Source organism: Nymphaea colorata, chromosome 8 (assembly GCF_008831285.2).
Source record: "Nymphaea colorata isolate Beijing-Zhang1983 chromosome 8, ASM883128v2, whole genome shotgun sequence".
NCBI lineage: Eukaryota > Viridiplantae > Streptophyta > Magnoliopsida > Nymphaeales > Nymphaeaceae > Nymphaea > Nymphaea colorata.
The window spans coordinates 22,093,475-22,112,162 of record NC_045145.1 but is presented as its reverse complement, the minus strand read 5'-3'; the positions used below and the strand labels follow the sequence as shown (position 1 = coordinate 22,112,162).

Genomic DNA, 18,688 nt, shown 5'->3' with positions numbered 1-18,688 from the left:
AGGAGCACATATTTCAGATTCAATTTGATCAGCTCTACATTCCATTTGAACATCATCTCTACAAGTGGGACTTGGTGCATGAGGTACATCATCTTGGTTGTGTCTTGGTTCACCATTTGAACTAGGACTTTGGTTGTAACTTTGACCACCTAGATGTTGACTATCACATGCTCATCGAAATGAAGGTGTATGCTCCATATTTGGATCAGCATGATACGTCACAATATGTTGCTCTAAGGACTCGATGGTAGTGAGTTTTGAAGCAAGAAGGGCAAAGGGAATAGTCAGGCCACCTTGATTTTCTGGCTTGTAATTTTCTCTATGTTTTTTTGTTTTGAATGGAAATTCTCTTTCATTGAAAACAATGTGTCATGCCATGAAAATTTTGTTGTTTTTCAAATTCAAACAATAGTAGCCTTTTTGTTGTGGGGCATACCCAGGAAGACACTTTTTTTAGATCTATAGCCAGGTTTATGTTTGGTATATGGATGAAGATAAGGAAAACACTCGCAACCAAAAACTTTTAGGAAATTGTAATCATGTGTTCTTTTAAAAAGTTTTTCTAATGGTGACAGATAATCAAGAGTTTTCGTTGCCATTGGGTTAATAAGTTTTTTTTAATTGATTACAAAATGTAATCGACAAATTATCACCAAGGTAACAACCAAACTGGTTAGTTGCACATGCCTTGCATGCATAAGGATGTGTAATGATCAAATAGACCCAATGAAGTGTATATATATATACTTTTAAAAGGATGGAAAGAGGATAATGAAAATATTAAAAATTTAAAAATTTACATGTTTTTATAAAAAAGAAATCTAAAAATACCCAAACTTTCCTTCTTATTTTGTTGAGTGCACATTTTGTTGCATGCAAACTCCTGTGCACGCAACTTGACGATCTCGGTAACAGATGTCGCGAGGTAGAAGATCTTGAGACTTGATCCTATTTGCACACATAAGCCTGTCTAATTAAACTCTAAGTATCACTATGCCCTTCAGAGCCTTGTCAAAACCTTGAGAATCAATCAGCCGTCAGGATACAGTGCCTTGATGCTTGCAATATCATCCGCATGAAGCTCCACCTTCCTTGTCTGAGGTTTCAGGGAAGGATACATGACTGCTTCAGGAACTGAACTATGATCCAACCCCAACAGATGGCCGATCTCATGAAGGGCTACTGACTGCAGGTCACTCGATCCCTCTGTTTCTGCCAATTTCTGAGGGTTGATCTCCCATAAATCATCTGCGTCGTAGTGAGTGATCCCAATTGGCGGATCGAATGAGTGCGCCAGCGATCCACCACGACCATCAAATGCCATCGGACAACTTTCATGCTTCCCTCTGTAGAACACAGTGTGCAGATTGGCCGTTCTCAATAACATCTCTACGAACTCGAATGGCGAGACAGCGGCCCATGTTTCAAATGCTACACAAAACAGTGGTCTCAGATCTTCTATAGGATATGGCAGGTCGGCTGTCCTCCAGATCTTGTACAAGAGGTTCCTTCTTGATGCTGGCCAGCGAGCACCACTGAGCTTACAGATCATTGAAATTGAGTTGCCGATAACATTAATATTCCGGTGGAATTTCGCCGAGCTTGGGGCTTTGATAAAGTTTCTTACGCCGCATCTTGGTTGGATCAGGTGGTGCACTGTTGCAGAGTTGAGTATCCCTGTAGCATTGAGGTTGAAGAACAGTTGATATTTCTTGATGGCTGCCTGGAGATGTTCTTCACAAACAAAAGAAATACGTATGCCAATTCCGATTGCTTAAAAAAAAATATAGAATCAAGTGTAGGAACTTTGATGTTCTGCTCAGACCTTTGCCCACAACATTAGAAACTCTAGCCTGTTGCAACTCCAACCTACACCCAAAACAACAACAAACAAAACAAGAGAGAAAGAAAGACAAGAAGAGATTAGATTTTTGAGTTTTCTTCTAGGAGGTGGTAGTTAGGTTAAACTTATGACTAACCCTAAGTAAAGATAAGCTGGGCTTTTATAGACCACCTCCTAGGTTTTCCCAATGCCTAGCAACAGACGGATACAGCCAAAGAGATTAACTTTCTCAATTAATGGGCAGTTTTCTTATTTAATCATGTAACTACAAGTGGGTCCTCTTGCAGTTACATGAATTAGAGAGAGGGCTCAGGGCCACTATCCAACATCTCTCACTTGGCCATGAATCCATTAGATTGCTACCACTATTTGTGTGTTTCATTAATCTTTAGTTACGAGGTTTTACATAATTGGTTTGTCAATCATAACATGAATTTTCGTTCAAGAATAGTAGCGAGGTTTTCCTTTTAATGGTTTTCCATCACAACCTTTCAAGTATTCAATATATTTTACATTAGTTATGAGGTTTTCTTCATGCACCAGTATTTCCATCATAACATGTTAAAACTTAGTCCCATGTGAACTATAAGCTTTACATAAAAATCATCAAAAATTCTCTTGATTAAAATGCTAGCAATCATATAAGTATTTGAAACATTCATGCATATTCTCTTATTGTTCAACAATGAAATCAACCTGCATACTTTTCAACCACCTCACAAGGAGGCAGACCGTGATGTTCATAGCCCCATTCGGGCTACATGTTTGGCAACCACCTCACAACTCTGATGTTCCACTCAGATCTTTACCCACAACATTAGCCTGCTGCAACTCAAACCTGCACCCAAAACAACAACAAACGAAACGAGAGAAAGAAAGAGAAGAAGAGATTAGATTTTTGGGTTTGCTTCTAGGAGGTGCTAGTTAGGTTAATCTTACGATTAACACTAAATAAAGATAAGCTAGGCTTTTATAGACCGCCTCCTAGGTTTTCATGGACGGTTACGGCCAAAGAGATTAATTTTCTCAATTAATGGGCAGTTTTCTTATTTAATCATGTAACTGCAAGTGGGTCCTCTTGCTGTTACATGAAGTAGAGATAGGGCTCAGGGCCACTATCCAACATCAAGTCTTTCCTAAAGAATGGTGGTGCTTTTTTTCTCAATTAGGTGGGTCCTCTTGCAGTTACACGAAGTAGAGATAGGGGTCAGGGCCACTATCCAACATCAAGTCTTTCCAAAAGAATGGTGGTGCTTTTTTTCTCAAGTAGACAATATATCTCTGTGTGTTTGTGACAAGGCCATGTACCATTTTCGTTTGTGCAGCACACATCATATGTTAAGTAATGACATTAATAAATGATGAGTACACACTCTATCTAGTTACTGGATCCTGATTAAATGTGTGGCGATCAACTCTCAATGATTCAAACATGGTCCTTCTTCTCCTCAATTAAATGTTTGATAAAATTCCAATGAGCGGACATGGGAGATTAACAAATCGCCGCTAAATTCTGGGACAGTCGTTAAAACTTAAAAGGGTTTAGTAAATTATAAAAGTAACACTCAATCAACGTTGTTTCTGAAAAAATTGAAAAAAAAAGGTCATCCCCTTTGCATGTCCCAAGGCACATAACTCAAACCGGAGGATGTATTGCACGATGAATTTATAGTTTAAATTGAGAGGGCTATGATCTTGAACTATAAAAAGAGGTAGGTAAAGTACAAAACACTTTTCTGGTTTATGTAAGCACCAAAAATTGGGCAGCACCATAACTTTCTATGTTGACGGAAGAACTGCACAAAACCATGCATTTTCTGGAAAAATCCAGTCTGAAGACGATGCCCTAACATTCAAATCAGTTGTTATACACTAGACCACAACTGTGATAGGAATCCAACAAGAAATGGGGTAAAAAAACAGATGAAATCGCTAAAAAATCAACTACAACAATAGCCAATCTTGTTCACGGTTTTGGGTGAAAATCAACTGAATCCGGTTGATTTCCAGCTGAAAATCCACAATCACACTGAGAACATGAGAAAAACTAAAAAAAAAGTATCTGATTTAAGATGATCAAAGTCAAGAAGATCAAAAGGACTGGCAGTACTGGCATGCGTTGGATAAGTTTTAGGCAAAGACTTCACCAAAACCCGGTCGCTTTCCAGTAAAAGATCCATCGAGATTATTCCTTTAACTCTTAAAACTATCCTCAAACCTATCGAGGACACCAGAAACACCAAAAAGAAGAATGAAATGGCAAACAAATCTTTTTAAGTTTCTTTCACTTTCACCCAAAAGTAAGCGTTCCTACCTGACCGCTTGTAGTTTTCATTTTTTAAGAGATAATTTTGATTAAAGGTCAGTTTTGTATTTTAACAGTTCAGTTTGATGTTTTCTTCGGAAGGTGGCAGTTTGGGACTCGTCATGAGCGTGGATTTGATAATGGGCAAAAATTTAGTCACCATTTGTTAATGGGTTATGGCCATTTTATTAATATCTCACTTGTCAGACGGCTTAATGTTTAATAGTTGAAAAGTTTTGTTTCAGTTTGTCTCAAATAGATAGCTGTTGTGATCAGGATCCATATCTATTGAGTGTGTACATGCAAGTGGGATATATATATATATATAGAGAGAGAGAGAGAGAGAAAGAGAGAGAGAGAGAGAGAGAGAGAGAGAGAGAGAAAACTGAACAATAACTCTAGGGTTTTTGTCAAATTGATAGATAACTCTAATTAGCTAGAGTTATGCAACCATCTAACCAAAGTTGTCTATTTAAAATAGATTGATGGTTGTAAGGAAACACGGAAAAAAAAGTGTAAAGTAATATTAGATGACAAAAATGCCTATCACATCTTTTTTCTTTTGTTTCTCTTAATTATTCATCGTGTTGGATCGAACTTTGCAGTTTAGATGGCTGGGTAAATTTAAAAAGTTGGAGTCATCATTCAAATTTTATATATATAAAAGTTGGTTTACTCTAGATAACCAGATTTACATTCAATATATATATAGATATATATATATTGATCCCAATGGACAACCAAGTTGTTCCTGTTAGAGATTGTAGACCGTTCTCTATTTCTTTGCAGGTAAAACCGACCCCATTGAGAAGCAAGTTGTTTTCTCATTCATATATGGGCCTACAACTCCCTCCACCAAGCAACTGGTCTAGTCTAATTTATATATGGTGTTATATAAACATACCACCTCCCTCATGTGATCAATGGAGACTTCAGTTGTTTCATTCAAACTATTGAATCCACTCAGCCATTCTCTTTTAGTCCTTCCCTAGACTCCTCCAAAACTTTACTTGTAAAAGTAGCTTGTGTGCACTTTCCCACTCTACGAAAACCTTCTCTCTCGGCATATTATACAGGTAATCCCAGACTTTGTGGTTACCTTGTTTGTCCATACCACATCTTATGATGGTGTAATTTACTTAGGGATGTCAATATATTCGATTTAGATCGGATATTCGATTGAACCGCTCTCAAAAAATTGGATATAAAAAAAAATCTAATTAAGAAATCCGATCAGATTCGGATTTGGGTTGAATCAAATTTGGATATAGATTTGGATTGAATTTATTTTTAAACAAATATTGTGTATCTAATTCTCTTACAGTTTGAGAATATGCCAAATTTGGTTCAAATATTGGATTTGGATTCGGATATGACTTTTTTTATTTGTATTTGAATATGAATATTTGATTATCCAAAAAAGCAGATAAAGGATATATCTTATTCGGATCTAATCCATTCACATCTCTAATTCTACCATCATGGGTTGGGGGCGATGGGTTACAATCAAATTGTGGGAGAGGGAGAGCCAACAAAAACGAGAAATTGATTGACAAAAATATAGGGTGACATGTCACAAAGGTGACAAAAATGTGGCAAGTGAGATTAGGATACATAACCTAGTCAAAACTCTAAGAATCACTATGCTTTTTTTATTCATAGTCCTCTAACAATTAAGTCCAAGAATCAATCAGCTAGTACATCATACATAGCATTGATTCCCGCAATATCATCGCCATGCAGGTCCACCTTCCTTGTTTGAGAATCCAAGGAAGGATACATGATTGCTTCTGGAACTGTACTATGACCCAACCCCAGTAGATGGCCGATCTCATGAAGGGCGACCGATTGAACGTCGTACGAATTTTCCGTGTTCCTCAAAATCTCAGGATTGATCGCCCATATAATATCTGCATTGATGTGAAGCTTCCCAGATGGCGGATAAAATGCGTGTGCGAGCATGTCGTTAGGACCTGCAAACGGAATTGGACAATTTAAGTGCTGCCTTTTGTAGAATCCGATGTGCAACTGAGCGATTCTGTCAATTGAAGTCTCTGTGAAGTCGAATGGTGAGTACAAAGCCCATGTTTCGAATGCCTCACGGACGACAGGCCTCAGATCTGCTATAGGAAATGGCATGTGCTCATTCTCCGAGATATTATACAATAGTCTCATGCTTGATGGTGGCCAACGTTTGTTTCTGAGACTGTAGTGTGATGAACTTGAGTTGCGGGTGACATTAATCCGATGGAATTTTGCTGGCGCTAGATCTTTGATAATGTCTGGTACACCGCATCTTGGCTGGATTAGTTGGTGCACTGTTGCTGTGTCGAGTATACCAGTAGCATTGAGGCTGAAGAACAATTGGTAATTCTTCACGGCAGCTTCTAGATCTTCATCAAAAACACGAGAGATTCCTGTGTCGGCAACCGTGTCCAAATAGCCGAAATGTTGAAGATATCTTTTTAGGGAGGGGAGCACTTCATGGCTTTGTCCTATGCGATATCCAGAAAGTTGCAGGAATTCTGCCCCTGCCTGGTAATGGAAGTTGCCATTGTGACCATAAGCCCACTCCATACAGTTGGTCTGGACCAGAAGCACGAGGATTGCAATAAAGGATAATGTAGAAACCATTTTGGGCATTTGGAGGAACTTGATCATGGGGAAATACAGCAAAGAAACACATTGCTCTTATATAGAGGGCATGCAGAACCAGGTGAGCAATGGCATCTAAAGTTACTGCATGAAGAAATATATCCATGCTAATTTCAGCTACTTCAAAAATTGATAGAATCAAATGTCTCTTTAAAAGAATCATGGTGCATCTTTTCTTATTTAAATCAGAAAATATATGTGTGAAACACACCACTTTGGTTTGTACAATGCACCACAAAAGTTAACTATTTACACTAATAAATGTTGAGCATAACTACCAATAAAAAATACCAGCAACCAAAAAACGTTGGTAGAAGTGAGACAAGCATGGGAAAACATTTTACCGATTGTGTGCTCGGTGTAAACTTTTGTCGGCTGAAATATGTCGGTAAATGTGTCCACACGCTCTATATAATGACTATATCCTAATAATCAATCGTTTGAACGGCTCAAACGACTATCTAACAATAATTAAATGTTAGTTAATAGTTTTATTTCAGTTTATCCCAGATAGTTGTTAGATCAGGATCTACATATATTGAGTGTGTGCAGATGTGATATTTACCACTACAGCTATAACCCTTCCGAATACAAAGCAAGCCATTCTATAAACTTTATTATACTTAAGAAAACCCAAACATAGTTGCTGTTATTTGCATATTAGGGTTTCACAGACATCTGATTATTTAAATGTTGGTGACTCTTTACCATTATTTTTTTCTTTTTAAAGTTCTGCCCAACAAGGAACCTTTTGGCTCTACCAACTTGTAATAGAAACAATGATACTTACCTTACCAGCAATTTTTCTTTTCACCCTTACGAGTTTAGAGTGATAGCTACAGTGGCCGATGCAGATGTCCTTTCCTCAAGATATGACGGAAAATAATTGTTTTTACTGGAATGTATGCCTGCAATGAAATCTATCACCAACCCTAGCTAGCTTGATAAAATACTACACAGTATATTCATCCAAACTCCAGCAACTCTATTAGATGCATAATAATCCCGAGGGGTGAGCACTAGCCCTGTCAAGCTCGAGTTCTGTTAACTCGAGCTTGGCTCGACTAATGAACCTCGAGTTTGAGAATAGCTCGACGGAAGTACCTCCAGCTCGAGAATAGCTCGACAGAAGTACCTCGAGCTCGAGCATAGCTCAACGGAAGTACCTTGAGCTCAACTTGGCAGTTACGTTTTGAGCTCCAGCTCGACTTGATTAAGGCTTGACAAACTTGTTTGAATAGAACTGATATTCATCATCACTTGTTGAGGTCGAGTTCGACTTGATTAAGGCACGACAAACTTGTTTGAGTATAATTGATATTTATCATTTTGTGTTGAGCTCAAGTTCAACTCAATTAAGGCTCGACAAACTCGATTAAGGCTCGAGTTCGACTCGACAGTTACATGTTGAGCTAGAACTCAACTCGATTATTTAACGAGTCAACTCATGAACTTGAGCTTGGCCTATTAAGCAAATGACTTAGCTCGAACTCATTCATGAGCCGATCTTTAACAAGTCGAGCTCATTGTTCACTCCCAATAATCCATCAAACAAATTGGTTGTCCATTGTTCCGTATCTCCAAGCCTTGTGAAGTCAAGGTCAGCGGCAGAGTTGTTGAGCCCTATTTAATTAGGAGTGTCCGTGTATCAGAGTTGAATTGAAAATTCAATGGAACTAGTATTTCAACAAAATCAGATATATATATATATATATATATAACATTTGACTAAGAAATCGGATATTACTCAAATTGAAGAAATGACATCCGGTTGGATTTGGATTTAAAATTAAACCAATATCCAAATCGGATACAGATTCATCTTGAGAACTAGTTTTCAGTAAATCTCATAGATGCAATAACATTTGCGTTAGGCAAGTCGGTTCTTAACATGTCTGTTCAGGTTTGGTTTAAATTAAAATTGGATTCTGATTCGAATGTTTTGTATACTTTGATGGAGTTTACATTGTAAATTTGGATTCAGATATGATACAAACTTTTCTTCCTTCATACTTAAACCAGAATTTGAACCTAAATATATGAGCATCCCATAAAGTGGATATAATAAAACACATACATGATTAGCATTAACATAGGTAACCGTCATTATGATATCCATTAACAAAATTAGGATCGTGCTGTTAGATTTAGTATTGCAGATTTACTGCTATTAGTGTCATTCATGTTCAACAATTTTGTCAAGTTCGATCGCAGCTTTAGAGAAGAGCTGTTCTTCAACAGAGAAGACGATAGAAAAGAAAATATAGAGAGAGAAAGAGAGAAAAAAAAAAGAGTGAAAAAAACTGAACCATAACTCTACCATTTTTTCGTCAAATTGACATATGACTTTAGTTATCAAGAGTTACTAAACCATCTGACCAAAGTTGTATATCTAAAAGAGATCGTGGATGAAAAAAACAAGAAAAAAAAATATATAAAGTAATATTAGATAACGAAAATGTCCATCACCTTTTTTTTTTCCTCTTAACTATATGATGCTGTTTATATGACTGGGTAACTATAAAATGTTAGCTTCACCATTCAAATTATATATATATATTATAACCAGATTTACATTCACTTTATATATATAGTGAATTGATCCCAATGGAGAACCTTTCTCATTCATATATGGGCCTCAAACTCCCTCCACCAAGCAACTGGTCTAGTCTAATTTATATCTCGTGTTCTGTAAACATACGACCTCCCTCATGTGATCTATGGAGACTTCAATTGTCTCGTTGAAACTATTGAATCCAGTCAGCCATTCTCTTTTAGTCCTTCCCTAGGCTCCTCCAAAATGTTACTAGTAAGGGTGGCTTGTGTGCACTTTCCCACTCTAGGAAAACCTTAACTGGCATGATCCCATACAAGAATCCGGCCCTACCCATGAATTTTGGATAGGGTCTTAGTCAATCTGTATATTCTATAGATAATCCCAGATTTTGTGGTTACATTGTTTATCTGTATCACATCTGATAATGGTGTCATTTTACTTAGGGATGTCAATATATTCAATTTGAATCGGATATCCAATTGAACCGTTCTCCAAAAAACTGATTAAGAAATCAAATCAGATTTGGATTTGGATTGAGATTCAATATACATAAATATTCGATCAAATTTGATACAGATTTGGATCGAATTTATTTTTAAACAAATATCGTATATTTAATTCTCTTACATTTTGAGAATATGCTAAATTTGGTTCAAAATTTGGATTAGGATTTAGATATGACTTTTTTTTGTTTGTATTTGAGTATGAATATCTGATTATTAGAAAAAGTAGATAAAAGGTATATATGATTCGAATCTAATCCATTCACATCTTTAATTTTACCATCATGGGTTTCGGGCTCAGGATGAGTTACAATTCAAATTGTGGGAGAGAGAGAGAGAGAGAGAGCCAACAAAGAATAGAAATTGATTAACAAATATATACGGTGATAATTTGTCACAAAGGTGACAAAAATGGGGCAAGTGAGAATAGGATACATAACCTAGTCAAAACCCTAAGAATCACCACGCCTAAGGATTCATAGCCTTGTAAGAATTAACTCCAAGAATCAATCAGCTAGACCTAGGATACATAGCATTGATTCCTGCAATATCATCGCCATGCAGGTCCACCTTCCTTGTTTGAGAATCCAAGGAAGGATACATGATTGCTTCTCAAACTCTACTGTGACCCAACCCCACTAGAGGGTCGATCTCATGAACGGCAACCGATTGAAGGTCGTACGATTCTCTCGTGTTCTTCAACTTCTCAGGGTCGATCGCCCGTAAACGATCTGCATTGATGTGAAGCATCCCATATGGCGGTTCAGTTGCGTGTGTGAGCACGTCGTCAAGACCATCAAAGGGAATTGGACAATTTAAGTGCTGCCCTCTGTAGAATCTGACGTGCAACTGAGTGGTTCTCTCGATCGAAGTCTCTGTGAAGTCGAATGGAGAGAACAAAGCCCATGTTTCGAATGCCTCACGGATGACAGGCCTCAGAGCTGCTATTGGAAATGGCATGTGCCCGTTCAACGAGATATTATACAATAGTCTCCTGCTAGATGGTGGCTAACAATTGTTTCTGAGACTGTATAGTGACGACCTTGAATTGCTGGTGACATTAATCCGGTGGAATTTTTCCGGCACTGGATCTTTGATTATGTCTGGTACGCCGCATCTCGGCTGGATTAGTTGGTGCAGTGTTGCTGTGTCGAGTATACCAGGAGCATTGGGGTTGAAGAATGCTTGGTATTTCTTCACCGCAGCTTCTATATCTTCATCAAAAACACGAGAGAATCCTGTGTCTACAACCCTGCCCAAATAGTCGAAACGTTGAAGATATCTTTTTAAGGAGGGGAGCACTTCATGGCTTCGTCCTCTACCATAGCCAGAAAGTTGTAGGAATTCTGCCCCTGCCTGGTAATGAAAGTTGCCATTGTGACCAGAAGCCCACTCCATACAGTTCGTCTGGACCAGAAGCATGAGGATTGCAACAAAGGATAATGTAGAAACCATTTTGGGCATCTAGAGGAACTTGATCATTGGCAAATACAGCAAAGAACACATTGCTCTTATATAGTGGTCATGTAGAACCATTGTTTTCTTCTTTTTAAAGCTCTGCCCATCAAGGAACCTTTTGGCTCTACTAACTTGTAATAGAAACAATGATGTTTACCTTACCAGGAATTTTTTTTTTCACCTTTGCAAGTTTGGAGTGATAGCTACAATGTCCAATGTGGATGTCCTTTCCTCAAAATATGAAGGAAAATCATTGTTTTTACTGGAATGTATGCCTGCAACAAAGTCTACCACCAACCCTAGCTAGCATGATAAAATAGTACACCGGATATTCATCCATACTCGAAACTGCATAATAATCCATCAAACAAATTGGCTGTGCATTGTTCCGTATCTCTGAAAGGTCAAGGTCAGCAGTGTAACTGTTGTGCGCTATTTAATTAGGAGTGTCAATATATCAGACTTGAATCGAAAACTTGACAGAACTAGTATTTCAACAAAATCAAATATAAAAAAAATATAAAATTTGATTAAGAAATTGGATATGACTCAAATTTAAGAAATGACATCCAGTTGGATTCGGCTTTAGAATTGAACCAATATTCAAATCGGATGTAGATTCATGTTGATATTTGGTTCTAAGTAAATCTCATAGCTGATATAACGTTTGCATTTGCAAGTCGGTTCTTAACATGTCTGTACAGGTTCGGTTTAAATTAAAGTTGGATTCTGATTCGAATGTTTGGTATACTTTGATGGAGTTTAGATTGTAAATTTGGATTCAGATGTGATATAAACTTTTCTTCGTTCATACTTAACCAGAATTTGAACCTAAATATATGAACATCCAATAAAGTGGATACAATAAAGCATATACATGATTCAAATATGATGCATTGACATGGGCAAAAGTCATTATGATATCTATTAACAAAAGTAGGATCGTGCTGTTAGATTTAGTATTGCAGATTCACTGCCATTAGTGACATTCATGATCATTAATTTTGTCAAGTTCGATCGCAGCTTTAGAAAAGAGACATTCTCATCCTCACTGAAGTGTCTCGTTCGTTTTCCGGGAGTAGTGTGACTAGTTGGGCTGTTCCTGAGCCGAGTTTGAGTTGAGCAGAGCCAACATAAGCCACAACTTAAGGTCGCCTCAAGCTCAAGTTAGTAAGCTCCAGCTCGAGCTTAGAGAGCTCAAACTTAGCTAAGTTCAAGCTAGATTTGGTTGGAGCTCAGCCAAGCCATGTACAAAAATTTATTTTTACTATAAAGTAAGATGTTTAGGAACCTAAACCCCGAACCCGTGAGTTGTCTACCTCAAAGAAGATCATTAGGGTAACTTTTCACTTGTGATAAAAAAATGAAGGTATTTTTAGATATTCCTTCTCCATGAGCTTAATTGACTTTAATCGAGTTGAGCCGGCCTAGGTTAATCTCAACACATTAAATTAAACAAGTTCATGTTTTGACTCAACCTCGACTTGATTATTAAAGAGTTGAGTTCAAGTAGAGTATTACCTAACAAGTTCGAGCCGAGCCCAAGTTGGTTCGACTCACGGAAACAGTCCATTGTGCTGGGCAATGCACCACCATTTGCTATGAAAAAAATGTCGCTATGTTAACACCCCAAATTTTTTTCACACCAAAATTGATGCAATGCCAAAATTTTACAAAAAAAAAAATTGTATAAAATGCAATTGCAAAGCCAATTTTGAATCTAAACACAATTTAGATTCAAATCATTAATTTAACTTGGGACACAAATCCAAATATAGGATTACGAGTCCGAGTTATTACAAATGTCATTTGGCATTCAAATCCAATTACAAATGTCATTTGAGATCCAAATCCAATTGTGAAATTCAAATTTTGACTTAAATCGGAGAATTAGATCTAATTTAGTCTAATGTTACATGGGACCCATGTGTGGGCCCCACCTAGCCTATGTGGTCAAGAGCCCCCCAGGGTATGCCCCCCATTTAAAATAAATAAATAAATAAATATTTTCTCTCAATTAAATGGAAACTTTATTTTCAAAGAAAAATGAATGATATCGTAACTAGAAACCTAGGAAAAGAGAAACATTTATGCATCTCTCTCTTCTTTAACTAGGTCCTCTTTAAAATAAATCTTCAAAAAGCAATAACTATGCTGGTCAAATCTACTTAAGTCTACTATATGGTGCTAATTTCAGCTAGGCTCGGTCAACATGAGCTCAGCTTGGCCAAAAAGGTAGGTCTGTCTCACGATCCAATTAATGGATGAAAATAGACTTTGACCAAATCAAGTCCATTTGATTAAGCTCAGTCGAAGTACAATTTAGCTCATTAAGAGCTTTCTTAGCTTAAATTTATCAAATTACCTCAAACAAAGTCAAACTACTCACAAATGAGCTTTGACTTTGGTCAATTAGTCGAAATTTACCAATCTGGACAATTTTGCCCTTCGATGATCAAATTGAGATTACAAAGCCTAAATTGGTTTACAAATTGCTAAGTCAGAGTGCTTAAATGAACACTTACTTAGGATTTTCATGGAGAGAAATTCTCTCTTCCCCACTACAAATTCCAGCATGTCATTCTTCTTCTTCTAGCTTTGCTAAGCTCGAATCCAAACTTGGATTCTTGCTTAGAATTGTTTGATCAAGAAAACAAGTGAATAAGAAGATCAAGCATCAAGACCGACCTCAAGGAAGACGATTTAACTCATTTCCCATTTACTTTAGCTTTTTGTTGGCTCATTTTAATTTCAGCAATTCATAGGAGGGGTTTATTTCATTTATTTTATAGCTGGAAATGATGTCCAGCTAGGGAAAACTTATGATTAAATGTACATGTTAATGTATGATGCATGCATGAGTCGTTTTTTAAAAATAAACCCATGGATCGAATTCTGAAAAGGGCTCCAAAGCCACGTCCCTTTCAAAACAACAAGCTTAAAACCATTTTGAAAAGAGAGTGATTTTGCTGCAATATATATGACGAAAAAGTCTAGCAAGAATGGATGCATACTCATGAAGATAATCCACCTTTGCATGATGAAACTAAGGATAGACTAGTTTGATCATTCATTTATCTCTTTCTATTTAAAGTTATTTTCTTCATGTTTTTTCAATTGATCAAAGGTAGTAGGGGAGATTTTGAAATGAGTTTTCAATCTTCCTATGTAAAAGAACCCAACCATGAATCATCATGATTCATGAGTTATATGGTCCCTTGATAAAATTTCATTTTGAAAGAGTAAGGTATGTATATATATACATTGTTATATATATATATGTGTGTGTGTGTGTGTGTGCAATCTCTTGTTAAATATCATTTTCCTTTCTTAAAATCAGGTTGGAACACGTGCCAAACTGGTTTTTAAGAAAATGTATCATTTTATTGATTTTCATAGTATGAAGCTATGAGACAATTTTCATTTCATTTTAAAATTTGTTTAATTTTAGCAATCCATACATAAGGTGTATGTAGACCATGTTTTATAGGAATTAGCTTAAGAATGTCAAAGTTTATATACTTGAAATGCCAACTATCCACAAATCATCCAAAGAAGTTGACAAGTTCATTAACATGAAATCTGAAATTTGAATAGGTTTGAAAGACCCCAATGGTTGTTTGTTTTCTGTCAATGTTATCAGGAAAATAGACCCTGTTTCTACTGACTGAAATCAAACCCCCATCGTTAGGAGGAGCTTGGTTTCTATCGACAGAAACACCATTATTGTAATGGGATTGAGTTTCTATAGGCATAAACTAAACCCTCAGCGGCCGCTGGGGTTTCTATCCCATTGTCCCTGCTGAGGGTTCTGCCCGGCATTGGCACTGAGAATTTCTGTGCGAAACTCTTGGCAGGGGCCAGTGACACCATGAGAGAAAGAGACATGGGCATAAATAAAGATTGGGAAGTCAAAGGCCATCAATGTCTCCTACTGGCGGGCAGTTGGGGAGACGTCGACATCTATCAGAGCATGAGAGAGAAGAAGAAGAATGAGAATGCCCGCCGGTAAGAAAAAAGAAGGGTTAAATAATCAGGCGGTCAGGCCCTCGGTACTCGGGTTGGCAATGCTAGGCAGGATGATGCTTTCAATAATAATAATAATTTGTGAAGCATCACAGTTTCCTTGGGAGGTGGAGGCAGCTACCAAACCATAGCAAAAGCCGGAATGAAACCAACTTTAAATTTAAGGACACTAGTTACACAATTTTAAATTTTTAGGGAGCATAGTCTATAAATAAAAAAAAAACAGTTACAAAATTTTCATATTAAAATGAACACTATTTGTAGAGCTATGTGGGCAATTGCCCATACTTGCCTCTGCCTTTTTTATGAAACCAGTTTGAACCAAAGCGTAAATATAAATTAATGAGAAAGTACACGTAAATGATGAGCATGTTGGGGATGGGTTACAGATTGATTAATGATTTGTGTTATTTAAGATGTCTACATATTTTTGTCGCAGACCATATGAAAATGAGACCGGCCATCTTTAACACAACAACGCTGTGTGAACCCAACTTCAATTACCCCAATGGAAAGTTCATACCTTTATTGCATGGATGTCACCTCCCTTGGGTTTTGTTTAGTTTAATGTTGATGCGGCTGCTATAACAAATCCATGTGACTTAGCGGCTGATGGTTTATTTCGCAATGATAATGGAGAATGGTTATTTGGTTTCACTTGTCGTGCGGGTTATGGTCATATAACTAAAGCTGAACTTATTGCTATTTTTCATGGTTTGAAATTAGGTTGGGAACGTGGCTTTCAAAAAGTTATAATTGAATCAAAGTTCTTGTTAGCTGTAAATAAGGTTCTAAATGAAGTGCAGCATCGTGACCCTTTATTCTAGATAGTAAAGCAGTGTCAAGAATTGTTGAGACGAGATTGATAGTATGTCTTATGTTATATGTACAGAGAAGCTAATATGTGTGTCGATTTTCTTGCCTCATAGGTCTTTTAAGGATCCTTTGGAGTGATCGTTCTTACCAATCCACCTGGTCATTCACATCAATTGATTGATGATCATCTGTTTGGTGTAGCTCGACCTTGTGCTATAGTTAGTTAATGTGGTTCTGAACCGCTTTTATGTACCAAAAAAAAAAAAAACAACGCTGTCTCAAATTGATTATCGACCATTGATGACCTCACCGCACCTTGAGTTGCTGCTCAGGGTCAAAATGAATGTTATCAAAGCTTTGTATGATCCAACGTCTCGCTTGAAGCATTGATCTATCTATATGTTAGTCGCAAGAAATTAAGCAACACAGGTTTCTTTCAGCCTGATCTCATGTCACTTGAGATCCATGCCGTAAGGTGCTGGCCATAATAACATCTGAGTGAAATTACATTTATCTCATTTCCATCTGAGTGAAATTTTTTATTGTTGTGGAGCTGCTATATGATTTATGAGAGGGTTTTTGACTACAGGAACATAAAGATTAACATGGGACAGTTTATGTATTCTGTCCCAACCGTTGACGAAGATTCATGAAACTGTAATACTTATAAAACAGGAAAAACTTTTGATTTCCAACTACAACCTCTATGTATCATTGTCACAAATATGGTCTTCAGGTTTTCCTTAGATATAATATGGTAGAGTTGTTTTTCATGGAAAAATCCAAGAAAAATCATAATAGATCTTTAAAAAATTTTAAAAATTCTGAAAAGAAAATGAATAAAAGTAAATAAACATCTGAAACTGAAAAAATGTCAAAAAGAAGCAAAAAAACGAATAAAATGTGAAAAAAATGCGTTTCCATTTTTTTTTGTGTTTTAGTTTTGCCGTCCTTCTGAGAAAGATGCTTTTTTTCCTATTTTTCAGACTGACTCGCTTTTGACATTTTTAAATATTTTTTTAAATGAATTTTCTGTGATTGAATAAGCAATAAGCAAATTAATGTCCATATAATTTTTTTAAATCAATGGAGTTTGATAGAAAATCAAGGAAAACTTGCCAAAACAAGGGATGCACCATCAAAGTTGAAAGAGACAGATAGAGAGAGGCTCGATGACAAATAATGCTTTAAGTTTGATAACCAATCCAAAATTTCGAGTTTTAGGGCTTTAAACCCTAAAGCGCACAAAATGGGGAACAACAATCCAGTTACAAAGCTGATGTAGGCTAAGGAACTGCCCTTTTTGAGGTCTGCATCATTAAGCTCATGGAGCGTTGAAATGGGTAGTTGATTAGATGAGAAAACAAAGAAAAATAACTCTAAATTTAGCATAATTTCCATAATCTAAGGAATTACAACAGATCGATTCGTTCCCCTCTCTATCCAATGTTTGATTCTTCTTTGAATTTCTCCTTCAATTGTCGCCGGGGGCAGAGCCAGGATTTTTTTCAGCGGCAGGCCAAATGGAGGCTGGGTTTTGTGGGTTTGATTTGAGTAGGGCCGAACTGAACTCACATTTAAAAAATAAGTGAAGGCAAAAAAAAAAATCAATTTTTATACTGTATTTTTTTTCTCATTTGGTTGGGGTGGGGTCATGGCCTAAGCAGGCCTCCCCCCTCCCTCCGCCCCTGATTGTCGCCAGCTCGATACCGGCCTTAATACTGATGGCATTGCTTTGGCACAACTCTGTCGTTCTGAGCCTTTAATGATGTCTTCTACACCACATCTTGGCTTGATCATTTGGTGCACTGTTGCAGCATCGAGAATACCAGTAGCATTGATGTTGAAGAACGTTTGGTATTTCCTGACGGCTGCCTCGAGATCCTCATAAAAAACATGAGAGAATGCTGTGTCCCCAACTGTGGCTAGGTAACCAAAATGGTGAAGATATTTTTTAAGAGAAGGAAGAATTGCATGGGTTTGCCCCACTCTGTAGCCAGTATGCTGCACGAATTCCGCCCATGCATGTTTGCGATGGTTCTTGGCTGAAACACACATCTGGCTAGTTAGGACCTGAAGCAGAACGATCGCTACAAAAGACAAAGCAAAACCCAGTTTTGGGAGTTTGCTGGAAATTGATCGCAGCAAAAGAGCATGCACTTATATAGAGGCCATATGGAACGAGTGATTGGCAATGGCATCTACTGTTGCCCAAAGAAAAAAATACGCATGCTAATTTCAATTGCTTCAAAAAAGGTTAGAGTCATGTGCCTTTTTAAAAGAATGATTGTGCATTTTTTCTTTCTTAGATTTCTTTTTTTTTTTTTCGGAATCTGCCATTGAATAGTTTTCTAATACTTTTAGCAGTGGTTTTTTTGTATTTTCAGCAGTTTTAGATTTTCAATAGTGAGTTTCAAAGGGAAAATAATCTATTCAGCAACTTATGACAGCCTCCAGATTAGGGATGTCAATATATCCGATTTGAATCGGATATCCGACCCATCCGATCCGAAAAAAACGGATAT

General features: G+C 37.0%; 2 protein-coding genes and 1 pseudogene across 2 annotated transcripts; all 3 read right to left on the bottom strand.

Annotated features, from left to right (window-relative positions):
* Positions 1-1,030: 1,030 nt before the first annotated feature.
* Positions 1,031-3,154, bottom strand: LOC116259626 (metalloendoproteinase 2-MMP-like). Its single transcript, XM_031637482.1, has 4 exons — positions 3,033-3,154; positions 2,625-2,681; positions 1,826-1,869; positions 1,031-1,734 (listed from the first exon to the last, which is right to left on the bottom strand). The coding sequence occupies exons 1-4, from the start codon at positions 3,152-3,154 to the stop codon at positions 1,031-1,033; spliced, it is 927 nt and encodes a 308-aa protein (XP_031493342.1).
* A 2,680-nt stretch (positions 3,155-5,834) lies between these two features.
* Positions 5,835-6,782, bottom strand: LOC116259625 (metalloendoproteinase 5-MMP-like). The gene has a single exon (XM_031637480.1). The coding sequence runs from the start codon at positions 6,780-6,782 to the stop codon at positions 5,835-5,837; it is 948 nt and encodes a 315-aa protein (XP_031493340.1).
* A 3,591-nt stretch (positions 6,783-10,373) lies between these two features.
* Positions 10,374-18,221, bottom strand: LOC116259624 (metalloendoproteinase 2-MMP-like; annotated as a pseudogene).
* Positions 18,222-18,688: the final 467 nt, after the last annotated feature.